General features: G+C 45.0%; 1 protein-coding gene across 11 annotated transcripts in view; it reads right to left on the reverse strand.

Annotated features, from left to right (window-relative positions):
* LOC135110655 (zinc finger protein basonuclin-2-like) overlaps positions 1–20335 on the reverse strand; it is a 399181-nt gene that overhangs the window by 112807 nt on the left and 266039 nt on the right. For 5 of the 11 annotated variants that reach the window (XM_064023218.1, XM_064023217.1, XM_064023219.1 and 2 more), the window contains one exon: positions 4888–4924. Coding sequence is in view for 3 of the 11 variants with exons in the window: in XM_064023213.1 (XP_063879283.1) it covers positions 536–599 (64 nt within the window). In the remaining 8 variants the exon portion in view is untranslated. Of the gene's footprint in view, positions 1–19; positions 460–535; positions 1651–4881; positions 4925–20335 lie in introns of those variants that run through there. The other 6 variants (XM_064023216.1, XM_064023213.1, XM_064023214.1 and 3 more) reach the window with 6 other exon arrangements.

Below are 20335 nucleotides of genomic sequence, written 5' to 3' on the forward strand. Positions count from 1 at the left end.
AACAGAGAGGCATGCCCACCTTACAGCACCTCGCGTCGGGCCCCTTGCCGCGACGATGTTTCTGCCTCGCCGCCGCCACCACGACAAGCGAACACACTCACCCGAGCACCAGGGCCGAGGCAGGCGCGAGGGAGGGACAGTACCGTCACACCGTCACCGTGGCCGTCCTCGCCTCCCTTACTCCGACGGGAAGGGAGTCGCAAATGGCCTTAACGAGCGGGGACACGGGGCTCGCGGGCTCGTCACGGGTGTTAATATCAGGGTTTAGGGGAAAGCGAAGAGGTGCGGGGGAGCAATTAACTGTGGCGACGCGAGGGGACAGCGGGTGGCAGGACAGGCAGCCAACACACCGCCGACGCCCCCCTCACTCACACCCTCACGTCTGGAATGTCACATCGACCCGACTTTGACAAGGCTCTGGGTGTCAACTGTGCCGCAGGCTGGTGGGGGCCGCGCTGGGGGGTCGCACGAGGGAGGGCAGGGGACGCTAACACGGGACTCCTGACTGCTTCTCGTCAAACAAACCAACACTCACCTATTTCATGGCTATCCGGCTTGAATCTGTCTGTGTCATTAGGTTTGGACTCCACGCCCAGCATAGTGAGGCGGTGGTGGTGGTGGTGGTGACGGTGGTGGCTGTGGCGGTGAGGGGTGAGGACAAAGTGTCACTCCCTCACATTCCAAGGCGTGACGGGCGGCAGAGTGTAACAGTGGCGCCCATGTCCCTCCACGGCAAGTGCCCGGCGTCACACCTCTTGCCACACACACACACACACACACACGCACGCACACGCACACGCACACACGCACACGCACACACACACACACACTCAGGAGCAGGGAGGGGAATGGGAACAAGCAAGCGCCAAGGGCCTGACAAGTATCCTTGGTAACAGAGTTTTAGGTGGAGGTGGTGGTGGTGTGGTGGTGGTGGTGGTGGTGGTGACGAGGGCGGCAGTGGTGGTGACGGGCGGTGGTAGTGAGTGAGCAACACCACTTCGCCTCTCTTTCTCCCTGTCTCACACACCTTTTGGTCGGTAACTCAGCCTGCTTGGGGACACACGGGGTGCACGAGTCGCCTCTCTCTCCGTGCAGGGGCGCGCACGGCCTCTCACCACACTGTATACTTATTTTTTGAGCGGGGAGTTCAGAAATCTTCCCCGTGTAGGGCCACGTGCACGGCTCAGGTACACAGCCGCGACCGCCCCGCACCGCGTCTAAGGTCAAACTCCAGGGTGGAACTGCTTAGGGTTGGTAGTGCGGGCGTGGCTCCTCCTCCTCGCCCTTTCCCCCGCCCACAGGAGGAGGAGCTCGACGCAGCCCAAAGACTCGCACCGCCCCCACCTCTGCTTCGCCGCCACCCCGACCGCTTCTCATCCCGAGCCTCTTGTTGGTGTTACTAGCCATCTTCCTCCTATTCATCTCTGCAGTGCCACAATCCTGCACTGGAACATTCAAAGCTGCAGCAACAAGAGGCGAAATTCGTGAGGATGACGACGGAAGAGGAGACGGACGAGGAAGAAGGTGGAAGGAGGAGATGGAGGGGGAGGAGGAAGGAAGAGGAGACAGGAGTGGACAGATCAGTGGCCCCGCCCTCCCTTCTCCTCGCCGACCCTCGCTGCAGACCGGTCCCTCAGCGCAGTTGGAAGTGAGGCACAGGAGGGGAAGGTTATCAGCCTCTCTCTCTCTCTCTCTCTCTCTCTCTCTCTCTCTCTCTCTGATACCAGTGAGGGACATTATCTCAACGTTCCTCTCTTGTCTTCTTTCCCTCTTCCTCTGTTATCATCGTTTTTTCTTTCCCTCTGTTCGTCCGTCCCCCACACAAGCATCTCTCAGGAACTATTAATCTCTGAATCTCTCTCTCTCTCTCTCTCTCTCTCTCTCTCTCTCTCTCTCTCTCTCTCTCTCTCTCTCTCTCTCTCTCTCTCTCTCTGTCTTCATCTCTCCACTTCTCTGATTCTCGATATTCAAGCTTTCGTCTCCTTCCTTGTTGGTCATATCTTTTCATCTTTCTCCCTTCTATTTCCTCACACTCTGGGAAGCTGGCGAATTAACAGTTAAATTTTCACTGCATATCATTTGGTGGTATTTCTCGGCCAAGCTGTAACTATTACTACTATTACTTGCTATTACTCTCAATACTTCTATTAATAGCAAAGTATTTCTTGGGGCCGTCTTTCCATTAATGGCAAAAATTACAGATACATATTTAATATTTCACACACGCAGAGAGACGCCAACTCAGCGTCGTCCCATACCTTAACAGAAGATAATTAAACACCTGGATGTATTTATTGAGGTCCCTGGGGGAGGTTTACCTGAGAATAAGCCAGACATGTATTGTGTGTGTGTGTGTGTGTGTGTGTGTGTGTGTGTGTGTGTGTGTGTGTGTGTGTGTGTGTGTGTGTGTGTGTGTGTGGGTGTGTGTGTCAATGTCCTTATTTGTCTGTAATGCTGAGTAATTCTTAACTGGATTATTCTCATAATTAATGTACATACATAAACAGGAAAAAAATATATATATATCCAGCCGTTAACTGTACGAGTGTAAGTGAAATTAGATATAATATTTAAGTGACCGCCGAGGGAATAACATGCAGTGAGTGGTAAGATTTATTACACTCCCTCCGTAATGGTGTCACTGTATTGTTATTACTGTCATTTAGTTTTATGTTACTATGACTACTACTACTGCTACTACTACTACTACTACTACTACTACTACTAGCACCACCACTACCAACATCACTAAGCCTTACCACCTTGCTATTTCTACATTCTTTTCTGGGCTTCTTGGTTCAACAAATGGGAAGGAATTAAAACGTTACATTTTTCATCAAGTAGCATTTGCTGAACGAACAAGAGGAGGAAAAATACTCTCTCTCTCTCTCTCTCTCTCTCTCTCTCTCTCTCTCTCTCTCTCTCTCTCTCTCTCTCTCTCTCTCTCTCTCTCTCTCTCACTATCGGTGCCATCGGGGTGTCAGCGAAGAGTAATCCTTGTCGCCCATGCTAATCTCAGGCGCCAATTTGGGTTCACGTGTTAAGATAAGGCGCGGAAAAAAGGAAGCAAAGAAGAAAGAAAGGAAAAAAGTAATGACAGCTGATGATGATAATGGGTGCGCCTCCTGCTGCTGCTACTACTGCACCAGACTTATTATTATTATTATTATTATTATTATTATTATTATTATTATTATAGGTGAGTTTTTTCCAAGACTTTTTATGAATTGTCATTATTTTTATACCTGAGAAAGCTTCTAACTTGTCTTCCTTTCCCCTTTTTCTTTTCACTTTCTTCCTCTCTCTCTCTCTCTCTCTCTCTCTCTCTCTCTCTCTCTCTCTCTCTCTCTCTCTCTCTCTCTCTCTCTCTCTCTCTCTCTTCCTTCGCTCCCAATCTTCCCTTATTTCCTTCTTTCGTTTCTATATTATCTTCCTCCTTTCTCTCTCTACTTCCTTCTGTTTCTCGTTCGCTCCCTTCCTCTCTCCTTTCCTTCTTTCTTTCTTCACTTCCTCTCTTCTTCTTTTCTTCCTTCTTTTTTTCATTTCTTCCCTCCTTCCCTTCCTCCTTGGTTCCATTCAGTATCTCTCTATTTCCTCTCTTTTCTTCTTTCTTTCCCTATCCTCCTTCCGTTAATTTTTTTTTTCCTTCTTCCTCCTTACCCTCTACATTCGCTCTCTCCATCTCTCCCCTCCCTCCCTCCCTTCCTTCTTCCTTTTCTCTTTCCCTCCTCCTCACCGACTCACTCTCGGTGCCTGGCCTGGTCCCCTGCTCTCCCTCTTCCCTCTCCCCTCCCTCTCTCCCTTTCCATCTCCCTCTCATACCACCACCACCGCCACCACCACCACCACCACCGCCGCCGCCGCCCTACTTCCGGTCAAACGCACAACCAAATCAGTTTCTTTTCTGATAGTTTTTCATTTATCAATTTTCTTTTTCGTGTCTTTGCGTGTGTTATTAAGTTAGTCCTTATTTCCTTTTTATTAACCTATGCTTTACTTTTCCTCTTTTTTTTTTCTTTTACTAACTACTCTTTCGTTTCTATCTCTATCCCAGTCTGTCTGTCTGTCTGTCTGTCTGTCTGTCTTTCAGCATTTCTCTCTCTTCCTCTTTCACGGTATCTCCCCTCCCGCCACACTCCCTCAGTCCTTACATCTCTCTCTCTCTCTCTCTCTCTCTCTCTCTCTCTCTCTCTCTCTCTCTCTCTCTCTCTCTTGGCCCTCCGACAACTCTTCCCCTATTCCTTCCCCATTCCCTCCCTCTCGACATCGCCACAGCTGCCCACATAAGCCCCACATCACACAGTCACTGATAATAACCCCTTGCCAGCTACACACACACACACACACACACACACACACACACACACACACACACCACTTTCACTCAATACGGAAAAATGTGAGGGACTTCTGCGCAATATATGTGTGTGAATGAACTGTTAAGATACGCTGTTTGTTTTCTATGTATTGTTTATCGTCATGTTTGAAAGACTTAGCAAGGATAAAAAAGATGAAGGTGTTCTGTTGGTAGAAAAGATTGGGTGAGTGTGTCTACGATGGCTGTTGTTGTTCTTGTTGTTATTATGACTAGTGGGTAAGTGAAGGATTGTTATGACCAGCAATGCTTCTCTTAGCGTTACTGTCTTCGTTGTCATTGCATGTTACAATTATATCATCTACCATTATTAGGTAATACGAGTTTTTGATTGTGAATCTTATTACTCTTACAGTGATAATGATAAGTGATAATAATAAAAGCAATAATAATAATAATAATAATAATAATAATAATAATAATAATAATAATAATAATAAATAGCAGCAAAATTGAATAATCAGAAACGTCACCTGAACTAATTACATAAACAAAGGTAAACTAACACTCACGGGCAGGTGTTTCCTCTTCGTACAGCTACATTGAGACCTGCAGGGAGAAAGAAAGAAAATAAACAACAAATATAACACACACACACACACACACACACACACACACACACACACAGTCAGTTATGGTAGCTGTTGCAGTACCAGTTATCTTTTGTTCCACGTCACGCTATCAGTCTTATCAGGTGTTGCAGATGTGTGAGAGAGAGAGAGAGAGAGAGAGAGAGAGAGAGAGAGAGAGAGAGAGAGAGAGAGAGAGAGAGAGAGAGAGAGAGAGAGAGAATCTTATACGCACCTCGTTCATTTTTTAGGTGTGCCCCCCTTCCCTCCTTCACTTAAGGTTAGCATTGCATTGTTAATTCTATGCAGACGGTCACGGTGTGTGTGTGTGTGTGTGTGTGTGTGTGTGTGTGTGTGTGTGTGTGTGTGTGTGTGTGTGTGTGTGTGTGTGTGTGTGTGTGTGTTTTAACCTTACTGACTCACTGAAGTGGGTTGAAGTTATTCACCTTCCCAGTTTCTTATTTACTATTATTCCTACAACAACTACTACTACTACTACTACTACTACTACTACTACTACTACTACTACTGCTACCACCAGTGCAATCACCATCATTAGCAATAGTATTTCCACACTAAACAGTTGAAAAATTAGTAAAAATACCATTAACATATAGCACTCAACTCAAGATAAGAAAAAAAACTGAAAACTCACACAATGCACTCCACACCTCACTCCAGGTACCTCTCACCCACTGCGCGTCACTCCATAACACCTATCCATACTGTCTCTAGCACTTCCACTACCTAACACACGCAGCCATGACATATTTCTAACGTTACACTACTACTTCCACTTTTAAGCCTAAATCTCTGTCATTACTAATATATTGACATTTTTTTATATTTTTTTTTAGTCTTGTATACTACACTATTCATCCGCGTCATTACTAAGATATGAATGACTCCCTTTTCGTTGTGTATTTCTATTCTATACTTTTTTTTCCCTCCTAAAAAATATTAGTTTATTCTTACACGTTTTCTTTCTTTTATATCAACATTGTTTTTATTATTTTTTTTTCACATCAATTTTTTTCCCTTGCTCTTTTGACAACGCACATTTCTTCACGTCCTCTTCATCCTAAGCTTTTATATTACCCTAACCTTAATTATTTTTGTTTCTCCTCATTTTCCTTTCCTCAGAACACTCCCTCACTTTTCCTTCGCCTCAATTCCTCTCCTTCTTTCAGCCCTACACATCCACTCCTTCATCTAGACCCTTCCCTCTCTTCCTCAACGCCTTTCCTCCTCCCGCCGCCGAGCTGAAAGGGGTGAAACCTCTCTGGGGAATCAAACCTTCGCCTCGGGTTGGACACACGAGTAGTGGCCAAAGTGCTGAGAGGGAGAGGGAGGGAGGGAGAGGGAGAGGAGAGAATGGAGGAGGATGGGAAAAATTCTCTCCTGGAAACATTTTGGAAGTTCAAGCCAGACACTGTTCCTCCATCTAGCGTTTTCTCTCCCTTTCTCTGTCCGTGTCTCTCTCTCTCTCTCTCTCTCTCTCTCTCTCTCTCTCTCTCTCTCTCTCTCTGCTCCCACTCCCGACACTTTTCGTCTTTCTCCAATTACGTCAGGAGGGAAAATGTGTGTGTGTGTGTGTGTGTGTGTGTGTGTGTGTGTGTGTGTGTGTGTGTGTGTGTGTGTGTGTGTGTGTGTGTGTGTGTGTGTGTGTGTGTGTGTGTGTGTGTGTGTGTGTGTGTGTGTGTGTGTAAGATGTACCTTGTCTTCAGTTTTCCTTGCATCTCTCTCTCTCTCTCTCTCTCTCTCTCTCTCTCTCTCTCTCTCTCTCTCTCTCTCTTATATCCAGGTGAATATCCATCCCATCCATATCTCAATAACCTTCATTCTCTTCCCTTTGTCCCGAGTATCACATTTCGCCAAGGACTTACGGGAATATATTATTATTGTTATGTTATTTCACCCCCTTTATGAGTCCCCCTCGGCACCCACCCTTCCCCTCAGCCCTGTGGCACCCCGGCCCTGTCCCCTCGTCACCAGGGACCGGCCTTTCCTCTCGCCCCGGGCAGTACATATGGGTCCCCTTGGTCAGAGAGGGTAACAGTCAGTCTCTCTCTCTCTCTCTCTCTCTCTCTCTCTCTCTCTCTCTCTCTCTCTCTCTCTCTCTCTCTGTGCACCGTTGTGTAAATCCAGTATATTCCCTGATCAACACATTCAACGTCCGATCAACACATTAGCTCCCCCTCTCTCCGCTGGCCGCTCCGCTCTCTCCTCGCCGCCTTCTAAATGCACCCGCGTCCCGCCGTCCCGCTAATAACGCCGGAGACGCCCTCCCAGCGGCAGCGTTTGGCCATAATGATTTCAGCAGCATCAGCCCCGCCTAGCGATACCCGGCGAGGCGTGCACGGAGGCGAGGAAAGGACCTCCATTCAAGTTTAATAGCGTTTCAATTTTGTTCTCTTGGTTTGCACGGCGGCGGAGTGGACTTGACTGGGCTGGGCTGGACTGGGCTGGGCTGCGCTGGGCTGGGCTGTCTTGGTGTGTTGTGGTGGCGGTGGTGTTGTGTTAGAAAAAGTTATATGCTTGTCGTTTTCTATGTATGTGTGTATATTTTGTTTGGTGTTTTATGTACGTATGTGCGGTATGGTTTCGACGAGAGAGAGAGAGAGAGAGAGTAGATTACACACACACACACACATTCCCCGCCACCACTACTATCACTCCGCGATAAGACGAGGAAAAGAAAAACAGCGCCACTCATTAACACACAAGTCGACGGAAGACAGACAAGCGAGGAGCGGCGGCGATAGACAAGGAAAATGGTCACTGCTTAACATAACGAAGACAAGGAAACTCCACAAGCCAGCCATGAAACAATGCTCCTTGACCACTCTCTCTCTCTCTCCACTCCCACCAAGATGGAGAGAGACAAGACACGGTGACAATGGAGGTTTTTCCCGTCGTAGGAGGGAGAGAGAGAGTGAGAGGAGGGAGAGGGAGTGAGAGGAGGGATACAGACGCTCCTCTGGCAGCCTCGGGGACCAATAGCTGAGCAGGTATGTCGCGCCTCGTGTCTCCAAGCTGTCACCCACCAGTCGCCCCCTCCTCCCATCCTCTACCCGTCCCGCACCCCTCGCTCCCACGCTCCCCCGACGCATCCCCTCCCGCCCATTCCCCCTTCCCGCCTCCATTTTCGTTGTTGCACAGGATGGGAGGGAAGAGCAAGGGTCCGTGCCGCGTGGAAAGGGAAGAAGGGTGCTTTTATTTTTTTGTGTTAGAATGGGACTGTGTTGTGTGTGCGTGCGTGTGTGTGTGTGTGTGTGTGTGTGTGTGTGTAAGGGAGCCATGGTCTGTGTGTGTGTGTGTGTGTGTGTGTGTGTGTGTGTGTGTGTGTGTGTATTGATTTCTGCGCCTTGGGAGACTCTAGTGCGAGACAGCGACATGCACACACACACACACACACACACACACACACACACACACACACACACACACACACACACACACACACACACACACCTACAAATCTATTGTATGTACAAAAAGTTATGTTATCTATAGTTCGTGCATGTGTGTGTATGTATGTATGTACGTATGTATGTATACGTAAGAATATCTAAACTACACATGTTCAACTTCAAATGAATTTAAACCTTACTTCCTTTAATTTCTTTCTCTCTCCCTCTCTCCCTTTCTTACTCTCTCCCCATGTCTCCTTTCCTCCTCCCTCTCTCCCTTCACCACTTCTTCCTTCCGTTCCCCCTTCCTCTTCCGCTTCCTCTTCCTCTCTGCATTATTTATAACTTCGTCTCCTCTTCCTATTCCTTTTCTCTTTGCCTCGTTCTTATCATCTTGTTTCATGCAGTCTCTTTCATTTCGTTTTTTATTTCTGCTAATCCTTACAAGTTTCGTTTGCAGAGAGAGAGAGAGAGAGAGAGAGAGAGAGAGAGAGAGAGAGAGAGAGAGAGAGAGAGAGATCACTGTGGTTAATGTACTACGAAGTTTTAACGTAGAACCATTGGGTATTAAAGGTTGTGGTTAATGGTAATGGAAATTGGCAGGGATCTAATCTCTCTCTCTCTCTCTCTCTCTCTCTCTCTCTCTCTCTCTCTCTCTCTCTCTCAACAAATTCAGGAAAATGACAAAATCGACGTCAATCACAAAAAAAACAATAACAAAAATATATCATAACTAATTAGATTTTTATTTTATTTCATTTATTTATTTATCTATTTATTTATTTTATTTATTTTTTTTTTATCAGGGAAATGAAAAAACTTATTCCAAACAGTTCCCACGACAATTAGCGAGGCGGCGCCAAACTTGTGTATCACTGGAGCAGGTTCTAAAGTCTGGGAGGGTTCATGATGAGGCAGCGGCGGGATTAATTTTTCACGCTGTCTTGAATGCGCTACCAAGCCTCCGTGAATTATGAACGAGCGGCAATTAACTATTTACTATTGGTGTGTAGAATTCGCCCAACGTGGTGGCCAAATGTACTGCTGGGGTGGATGAGATTAATGATGGGTACTACTACTACTACTACTACTACTACTATTACTACTATGACAACAACAAAAACTACTACTACCACTGTACTATGTTCACTAAGTACAACTGCAATGTACTGAAAAAAAAAAAGAGAGAAAATAATAATAATTCGATGCTTCATTAGGTCGATTCAGAACAACGAATGAATTGTCGAAGCATCTAATTGCAAGGAAACACACGAGGAGGGGGAGGCGAGGTGAGGGAAGGCAGGTGAGGGTGACTGCTGTTTGCTTGTCAGTCGTTCAGTCAGCCACTACAATTTTGGCTTATCTTTTTGGCCTTTGGTTCGGGATTGGCACTTCGGATCTTTTTTTTTTTCCTTTTTTTTCGCTCTTTTTTGTTGTCCTTGGCCAATGCTCCTCTTATAAAAAAAAATAAATAAATAAAATAAAATAAAAAATAGCTGTTCATCTGGGCCGCCACCACCACCACCACCGCCACCACCGCCGCCGCCGCCGCCAAATTAACAGGTTGAGCGACTAGTTGAAGGTTAAACGAGAGATCAATGATTCGAACACGTCAAGAGTTTCGTCAGTTTAAATGAAACATGAGCAAGGAGGTTTTAGTAGTTAATGAGACAATCAGGGTGAAGACTGACTGACTGACTGACTGACTGACTGACTGACTCTCTCTCTCTCTCTCTCTCTGATTACTTGTCTTCTTTAATGGAACGTAATCAAAGCTGCGTGTTTTTAGTCGCGTCTTCATCTCTTCCCTTCTTTATCACTTCCTTTGCATGTCTTTTACGCACTTCCTAATTATCGTTCCTTTCCTTCTTTTCACTCCTTTCTGTACCACGACCTGTATAACTTTTCGTATCATTTCATTTATTTCTCTCAGTGGATTTCCTTTTCATTTATCCACTACAATTTCAGTTACATAATTTTGTCTTATTTATATTTATGTATTTTTTCCTCTAATAACTGTTCGTTCGGTAGATGTTAATTCTTCCGCTATTTCTTATTTTTCGTTTAATTCCATTTCATTGTTGCTTATTTCCTCTCACATTTGGCGCTTCTTCGAGTATGGAGTGATTTCTGCATGATTTTAAGTGAAGGCCTGTCTGTCTGTTTCTCTCTACACACCAATGTATGTACGTATGTATTGTACTTATAACACACACACACACACACACACACACACACACACACACACACACACACACTTTTCCCCTTTGATATAGTGACCCACCGTTCTATTTTGTATGGCGCGGTTCATTTTCTCGCATCTTCCTTTACCGGGACCTCATTTTCCATCCCCCAGTTCCTAATAATTCGCTCTGGGCCCGCGAAATTGAAACCTCAGGGCCCGCGGGGGATCCGGGCGGGGGGTCGAGGCAGAAACAAAAGTCATTTACTCTTAGTTACATGTAATTTTCACACCTCAGACCGCTTACAATAAATCCGAGCCGAGTTGACGTGCCCCTCGTAAATGGCTGGTTACCTGGACGGCCCTCGCAGCCCAGGTAAATTGTGAGGAGTAGGAGGAGGAGGAGGAGGAGGAGGAGGAGGAGGTTGTGGTGGTGGTGGTGGAGGAGGAGATAAGAAGAAAGGTACAGAGAAGAAAGATGTGGAGAGAATAAAGAGGAAAGGAGGAGAGAAGACTAGGAGTTGGAGGAGAAGGAAGTGGACGAAAAGAGGAGGAGGAGGAGAAAGAAGACTATAAGAGGACGACGACGAAGAAGAAGAACAAGAGGAAAAAAAAGGAGATACGAAGAGAGATGGAGAGACAAAAGATGTGGAGAAAACCAAGAAGAAAAGGAGGAGGAGGAGGAGGAGGAGGAGGAGGAGGAGGAGGAGGAGGAGGCAAGAGGGCATGGGAAACACCTCGAAAGACAGAGAGTTGAGAGTGTGGGCAAAGCAAAAGAGAGAGAAAGAAGAGAGAGGAGAGAGAAAAATGCAGAAGAGGCGTGACGATACTGGAGGCTGGAAGGGAAGGGAAGGGAAGGGAAGGGAGGAGAGACGAGTGAAGAGACGTAAGAACACAGCGGCGAGAGTAATACGACGAGGGATCAAGGAGGCTGAGGAGAAGATGCGGTAAAAAATGGACCAGGTACACCAAGAAAGGAATACCGCGATTGGAAATGAAAGAGGTCAAGGAAGGTGCACAAAATAGAAGATAAAAAGAAAATGGGATCTCAGAAAAGGGGGAGGAAAACGTAATAGCCTTGGCAGAATAACATGATATTCTTATTGATTCCATATAAAAAAAAAAGTGCAAAAACCAAGATAAGAATTGAAAAAAAAATACAAAGGAAACTAAATAATATCAACACATTCGACTAAAGCTTCATGTGAGTTCATTGAAGCTAAATAAAGAAAAAAACATTATTTTCTTATCAATTCCAAGTGAAAAAAGCAAAACCAAGACAAGAACCGAATAAAAAACTGAATAATATCAACACACATTCAACTAAACGCTTCAAAAAGTTCAGAAACGCTTCATTTGAGTCCAGTGAAGCTTCATTAGGAAGTTCACATTCCCTCAGGGTTTTCCGAACGCGGCCCAGGTACAATATGAGATCGCTAATTTACAAAGGCAAATCCAATATGGCCGCCGACTGTCATTTGTCAAACCCCAACAGGTAATCGGGAGACTGAGAGCTAGAAGGACTTGTAAAACTTTCCTCCTCCTCCTCCTCCTCCTCCTCCTCCTCCTCCTAGTCTCCAGTTTCCTCCAGCTCTTCCTTCTTTTCTTTCTCCCAGTGCCTCCTCTCCTTTCCTTCCTTCGATATTTCTTATTTTCTTCTCTTCCTTTTTCCTTTTGCGCTTCTAATCTCTTATTTCTTAGTCGTGCCTCCCCACTCTCTCTCTCTCTCTCTCTCTCTCTCTCTCTCTCTCTCTCTCTCTCTCTCTCTCTCTCTCTCTCTCTCTCTCTCTCTCTCTCTCTCTCTCTCTCTCTCTCATCTATTCTACCTCAACTTCATCATTTGCACATTTTCTGTTTCTTTGCCTTTTTCTTCTTCCTCTCCCATTTTTCTTCTCATTCCTCTTTTCTCTCTCTTCCTCTTCCCTGTTTCACCTCTTACTTCTACTTCTTTTCCTCATCTTTGTTCTTCTGCCGCATGACCACACTGGTAGTAATAAGGATTTGCAAAACACAATAGTCTTTACATTAAAAGCCAACTCAACCTTCTGTTTCCTAATGTTACTGTCGCCCTTGTTCTGAAACATTTCTGCTCGCACCTCACTACTTTTGAAAGGCTCTAGATTAAGTAACAGGGGTTTTTAAGGGTGCTTTTATGACTCCAGTGATAGATTAACAGTATTTCTACATTACTTATAAGGGAAACACTTGTGAGAACCCGGCTAATCAACTCTGTGGCCTTTGAAAATAATCTTTCATTGTCTCGAATCCTTCAGGACATTTCACCATCACCTTCCTTAAATTGAAACCTCCTCTCCTCCCTCCCTCCCACCCACGTCCACCTCCACTCCCAACTCTCCCTTCACCTCTCCTCCGACCACTCTATCTTCTCGTCCCTCTCACTCTCACCCCCTCCAAGATGTCCTTAGACTCTCTTGAAACCTCGTGAACCTCTCTCCTGTCCCCCCACCCTCTCCCTCTCTGTCTCTCTCTCTCTCTCTCCCCAATCCCAAAAAGGCTTCGGGAATTACGGAGGCGGTCAGAACTCCTCATTAAATTATCGTGTGTTCAGTGTTTCCTCAACAGCACGAGGACAAAAGAAAGCCGAGGACACCACCAGACCACAACCACAGCCGCAGCCGCCACCGTCCCCCTCCTTCCTCCCCCTCCTCCTTCTCTTCCTGTCCTCCCTCCTTCTCTCCCCTACAGCCAGTGTCCTATAATAAAATAATTACCACTCTCTCACTCTCTCTCCCATTCTCTCCCTAACCATTAAAAAGAGAACCAACTACTCTTCTTCTTCCTCTCCCTTTCTCCCTCTCTCCTCCATTCTACGTCCTTCCATGTCCCTCTTTTATTTCTTTCTCGTTTTTTTTTTGTTTTCGTCTTTTGTTTTGTGTTTCAAGAATTGGGGAGAGAGAGAGAGAGAGAGAGAGAGAGAGAGAGAGAGAGAGAGAGAGAGAGAGAGAGAGAGAGAGAGAGAGAGAGAGAGAGAGAGAGAGAGAGAGAGAGAGAGAGAGAGAGAGAGATTCGTAAACACATACAAGCAAACACACTCACACACACACATACACATACATACATACATACATACATACATACATACATACATATATAAATACAGACAGACAGACAGACTGACAGAGAGCAAGGAAGGGCAAAGAGGTAAGTGAAACACCCTAAATGGAGAATGAAAGATCGAGGATAATTAACGGGAAGAGATAGAAATAGAAAGGGAGAGAGAGAGAGAGAGAGAGAGAGAGAGAGAGAGAGAGAGAGAGAGAGAGAGAGAGAGAGAGAGAGAGAGAGAGAGAGAGAGAGAGAGAGAGAGAGAGAGAGAGAGAGAGAGAGAGAGAGAGAGAGAGAGAGAGAGAGAGAGAGGAAAAAAAGACTGCTGAATATGACCCTTACATCTCCGGAAGAAGAAGAAGAAGAAAAGGAACATTATAAGTAAAAATAAGTAGAAAAAAGAAAAAAATAACCCAAGAGAAGATAGACTGGAAGAAGTAGAGGAAAAAGAAGAAGAAGAAGAAGAAGAAGAAGAAGAAGAAGAAGAAGAAGAAGAAACATCCGTCTGAATAATCCCAAAATTTAGCAGGCCTCCCCTTGGGTCGTCCCCGCGTCAGCAGTGGCTCGCCCGGGGGAAAGAAACGAGTTATAGGTGACAAGGAGGAATGGGATGCGATAGGGGCGGCGAGGCGGTGGGCACGGCGGAGGCGGCGGGCGGCAAGGACGTACGTGTGTGTGTGTGTGTGTGTGTGTGTGTGTGTGTGTGTGTGTGTGTGTGTGTGTGTGTGGTGAATTATGTATATCCCGGAACAGCACCATCCACGTAGCCAAATGGGGGGGGTGGGCGGGCAGGTGGGGGAACCTTACCATACCAGGAAGGAGAATAAGACGGAGGAGGAGAAGGAGGAGGAAGAGGAGGAGGAGGAGGAGGAGGAATGAGGGAGGACACGGAATGGTTAAGGGTAAATGGAGAGATTTTCCACGGTACCAGGAAAGAGGCGTTTTTCCATTTGGCTTTTGTTCTTGGGCGCGGTGGAGGAGGAGGAGGAGGAGGGGGAGGAGGTTGGGGAGGAGGGGGACGAGATGGGCGGCGGGTGAGGGCAGTAGCAAAGTTCCTACTGAGAATCCTTTGTCGAACTTTCTTCCCTCTGTCTGTCTATCTATCTATCTTGTCTGTTTTGCGTTATTTATTCTCTCTCTCTCTCTCTCTCTCTCTCTCTCTCTCTCTCTCTCTCTCTCTCTCTCTCTCCCGGTAGGTAATTTAGGCGTATTAATTGGCCATTTAATAACACTCATTATAGAACTATGCCATCAAATCTGAGTCTCTTTCCTCTTTAGCTCCTGTATTTATCAAGTTTTATGGCCTATTCTTCTCTTTCTTCTGACCACGCGACCTTTTCATTCAGTACTTCAATTTTTTTCTTGTTTTTCTTCTTATGCTTGACTTCTCTCTCTGCCTGTCCGTATGTACGTATGTATGTCTGTCTCTCTTCACCCATTGCTTCCCTTCCTATTCCCTTCCTCTCTCTCACCTCTCCCTTTCCCTCAGCTAAAGCTACATCCCCTCTACCTTCGCCTCACTCCCAGCTAAGCCCCTCTCCCTTTCCCCTCCCTCTCTCACTCTCTGTCAACAAATATATCGACTAATATCCAACCGTGACGAACAAAATGAATCGATTGAGCAAAGTACAGGACACTATGGCGTGTATTTAGTGATTTTTTTCTTCCTCCCCGCTCTGAAGGGTTGACGTGGGAGGGAAAGGTGGCAGGATGGGAGGGAGAGGAAGGGAAGGTGTGACAGTGGCCCGGGAAAGGTGTGGGAAGCCTGTCTGCCTGCCTCTCTGCCTGCCTCGGGTGTGGAAGATGTGGGATGTGGTGAGGATGAAATGGAATGGTATGGTGGGAGGTGTGTGTGGGTTAGTGGGTGGTGTGTGTGTGTGTGTGTGTGTGTGTGTGTGTGTGTGTGTGTGTGTGTGTGTGTGTGTGTGTGTGTGTGTGTGTGTGTGTGTGTGTGTGTGTGTGTGTGTGTGTAGTGGGGAAAGGTTAATAAGGATGGGAGTAGTGATGATGGAATAGTGATCGTGGTGTTAGTGGTGGTAGTGGTAGTAATAATGATGATGATAATGAATAGTAATAATAATAATGATGATGATGATAATAGTAACATATAATAATAATAAAAGGAAGAAGGAGAAGAAGACTGCACATCATAACAAAGTCGAGAAAGAAGACAAGTAGTACAGTATGTGCTTAATAACTTAATTGTGTACACACTAATACAATGTGTGCGCCTTAGTGTGTCATGATTACACACACACACACACACACACACACATACACACACACACACACACAAACACACAGACGATCGGCCCCACCTACATCACCTTTCACTAGCAAACCAAACACACACATACACACACACACACACACACACACACACACACACACACACACACACACACACACACACACACACGATTCCGTCACAGGGTACTAGGCAAGGCAGGTCAAAGTAACAATAATGCATCTGTCCATCAGCCACGTTATGAGATTGACCCTTTGCGTGGGTAATTACTGTGCCTCTAATCATGCCTTGCTCCTGATGATTGTGCGGATGAAACAACTGGAACTCTTGGTGACAAAAAAATATTGGAAGTAAGTGAAATCAGTGATATGAGGAGTGGTTACTATTTTCACTGCTGCTGCTGTTGGTGCTACTACTACTACTACTACTACGACTACAAGAACAACACCTGTCACCTTTCCTTCCCTGCACTACTCCTACCTTAATTAAAAACACACCTGGTCTAACCCCTTCAGCTCCCCCCACCGCCACACCCACCCCCTCCCCCCACACACGTCCCACCTGCACAAGACACTTCAGGCACTTAATAAAAAAATATAAAAAAATACTACTACGATATTGACACACTGACACACCCATTAACACACACACACACACACACACACACACACACACACACACACACACACACACACACACACACACACACACCTGTAAACTATTTGCCTCATCTCGTACGACTAAACAGGTGAGCGGGTGAACATGACATCACTTTCCTAAGCCAGTCAGCGTGCGGGCGTCACCTTCAGGGCGTGGCTGTGACCCCAAAGACGCCGCACTATCACTTCGAGGCGATAATGAACTTTCGTATCTTTCCGAAGACATTTTTTTTTTCCAAGTCTCTGTACAGTCTCTCTCTCTCTCTCTCTCTCTCTCTCTCTCTCTCTCTCTCTCTCTCTCTCTCTCTCTCTCTCTCTCTCTCTCTCTCTCCTACCTAACCTCATATTTGTCTCCCACCAATCAACTTTTTGACGGTAAAGTTAATAGAAGTTGCGTAAGTAAAAAAAAATAAAAATAAAAAAAAGTAAATATATAAATGGAAGATGCTAGTTATGTAGACTAACTTTGCTTTTTTTGCTTTAGCTCGGTCTGCAGTCAACCAGAGAGAGAGAGAGAGAGAGAGAGAGAGAGAGAATATAAGCAACGAAAGTTCTTCCTCTGGGTGCGAATTATAAATGCACAAAGAAAACAGACCACAGCTATACATCACCAATTTGTCACGCACGGAGCGGCGCTAAGCTACGAGCCCGGACTGGCAACTGTGATTAGAAATACGCAGCATAACATTAAAGGAGCGACTCTCAAACGTGCACTTGAAAATAATGAAGTCACCACAACTTAAGACAGACATAAAAAGAAAAAAAGAGAGAAAAACAAAGAAAATAAATATAAAACGCCAAATAACCATTCAAAAACTATCGTAAAATAAAAAAATTAATAAAAAGAGATTAATTCAAATGCGGAACTTCAATTAGCACTGGAAAAGAAAAGAAAAGGAAAAAAAAGCTTCAATCGATCCCTCTCGCTCAAAAAAAAGAAAGAAATGAAAAGTAAACAAAATATCCCAAGACAACCGTAAACAAACATATAAAAGTGAAAGCAAAATATTAAACATGACGAAAATTAAAAGTGCGCCATGAGAAAAAAAAAAAAGAAAAGAAAAAATGACTGCAAATAAAAAAGAAAATGAAAGTAAATAGCAAAAACCCCGCGAATGGAGGAGGGGAAGAAGGGGAAGAGAGAAGAGACGGAAATGGGACGGGAGAAGATAAACAGAGAGGAGAAGGAAAATGGGAGAGAACAGAGAGGGATGGAAAGAGGGAAAGAGAGATGATTAGAGAGCAAAATATGGAAGAAAAGAAATGAGAGAGAGAGAGAGAGAGAGAGAGAGAGAGAGAGAGAGAGAGAGAGAGAGAGAGAGAGAGAGAGAGAGAGAGAGAGAGAGAGAGAAAAGGAAGGTGAAGGTAAAGAAGGGAATGGGAGACACCTGGGCAGACAAGGTCATCTGGGTGTGAGTCACCTGTGGGCGGCCACCTGGAGGACGTGGGCGGGGTCAGGGCGTGGGAGTACGGCTATAGGTGGAGGGCGGAGGCGAGAACACACAGGTGGGTGGTAAGTGGGTGACGGAGGAAGTGGAAATTAAACTTAGGTACAATTAGATCTTAGGAATCGTTGTACAGTCTCTCTCTCTCTCTCTCTCTCTCTCTCTCTCTCTCTCTCTCTCTCTCTCTCTCTCTCTCTCTCTCTATGACATAATTACATAATAAAAAGTCTCCTCATTTTTTTAATATCGCCAGACAGCACGAGGGCCACTGTCGTAAACAAGAGAGAGAGAGAGAGAGAGAGAGAGAGAGAGAGAGAGAGAGAGAGAGAGAGAGAGAGAGAGAGAGAGAGAGAGAGAGAGAGAGAGGAGATAAGAAGTCCCCTCATTCCTATTCTACGTTTCGCAATGAAAAAAACAAACAAACGAGAGAGAGAGAGAGAGAGAGAGAGAGAGAGAGAGAGAGAGAGAGAGAGAGAGAGAGAGAGAGAGAGAGAGAGAGAGAGAGAGAGAGAGAGAGAGAAGAAAAAAAACTGCAACTTAAATTATGTCCCTCCAATAGACAAGATAATTAGAATAACTTCACGGCAAGCTCTTCCTCTCTCCCTCCCTCTCCCTCTCTCTCTCTCCCTCCGGCAGGAATAAGCTACGTCTAATCTGATATTAATCCCAGCAGCCTGACACGATCCAATCCCATTTACGACTGAAAAGTGTGTCTAAGAGTGAGAGTGAGATGGGAGGGAAGAAGGGAGAGCGAGAGAGGGAGAGACGGAGGGAAGGGAAGGGAGAGGAGGGGAGGGGTGGGGTGCAAAGCTTACTGCCCCTTACTATGACTCCCTTCACTTGTTCCCCCCACGCTTCTCCCCTCCCTTTCTCCCATATATTCCCAGCAGACAATGGGCGGGCGCTGATGACCACCTCTTCAATGGGCAAAAAAATATGTACCTCATTTAAGGAGAATAAAAAAAATATTTAGCGACGATGCCATTGTTGTCTTGAGAGAGAGAGAGAGAGAGAGAGAGAGAGAGAGAGAGAGAGAGAGAGAGAGAGAGAGAGAGAGAGAGAGAAGGAATGTGTGTGGATGCAAAGTAGAATAGGATGAATTTGGGAAGCGCACACACACACACACACACACACACACACACACACACACCCCAGTTTAAATGCTTCAAATATGACGGAATTCTCAGTCACATCACCATCAATCAGCCCTGGTCTTACTATCACTGTCACGCGCACCATTATTATCACTGTCGCTGGATTGAAAATACATGTTTTTATATTGTCCCTGAGTCGTAAAGGGCGACCCAAACACTCGAGGGCGGAGGCGTGTAACCTTTCTCACGGAAACTTTATATTCCCGTAAAACTAAGAAGAAAAGTTATTTATCATTTACTATTTTATTTTATTTTATTATTATTATTATTTTATTTATTTATTTTTTTCGTTTTACTGAGGTTGATTTTTCGGTGTTTTGGTTTTCGTTTCGTTATTTCATGGTTGCCACTTCGTATTTAACTCAAGCAGCGCTACATCCTCTTTTCATACTCCGTAAAATCATTATTAGTGGTAAGAATACGGTAAACCAAGTATTAGAGGTACTGGATGAATACCTAAGCATCATTCTGAACTGCTTGAATATAAAAAAGAAAATACGGTAAACTTAAAATCACCAAGACGTATTGAGAATAAAATTAAATCGATGTCGTGGTACTAAAAGGGTTAAGGCGAAAAAAAAAAAAGAGAGTTATCTGGAGCATTAAAAATTATGGCTATATAAATATTAGTACTAAAAAAAAACATTCACGATAAAAGTTTACTTACTGCATCACATTAACGTTTTACTATGACCTTCGCGCTGCAGGAAATGACATACGGGAATGTGAAAAAAATGAATGTAAAGGAGTTTCTAGTAATACCGTGAATGTCATTAAAATTAAGCTCCTAACAGTCTAATACCACTTAGTACTACAACCTTGCTGCTGTAGTGGTGACAGGATACGAATATTACAATAGATATTACAACAGATAGGCGGTGTACTTGAAAGTGACACATTATGAGATTTATGTTAATGTCATGGTGTGTATGTGTGTGCGTGTGTGTGTGTGTGTGTTTTCCAGTGAAATGTCACCATCATATTACTATTTCCTTCTTCATTGCATCGCCATTATAGTTGCGCAATTCGTTTTACATTATTCTCTCTCTCTCTCTCTCTCTCTCTCTCTCTCTCTCTCTCTCTCTCTCTCTCTCTCTCTCTCTCTCTCGTGTGTATTATTCTAATATAATCCATATTCAGAACTTTCTCTTGCTCTCAATTGCTTAATCCCTCACTGTTCAACTTTTCCTTCTCCATTTTTCTCTTCCCTTCTTCATTATTCTT

Source organism: Scylla paramamosain, chromosome 20 (genome assembly GCF_035594125.1).
Source record: "Scylla paramamosain isolate STU-SP2022 chromosome 20, ASM3559412v1, whole genome shotgun sequence".
Lineage (NCBI taxonomy): Eukaryota > Metazoa > Arthropoda > Malacostraca > Decapoda > Portunidae > Scylla > Scylla paramamosain.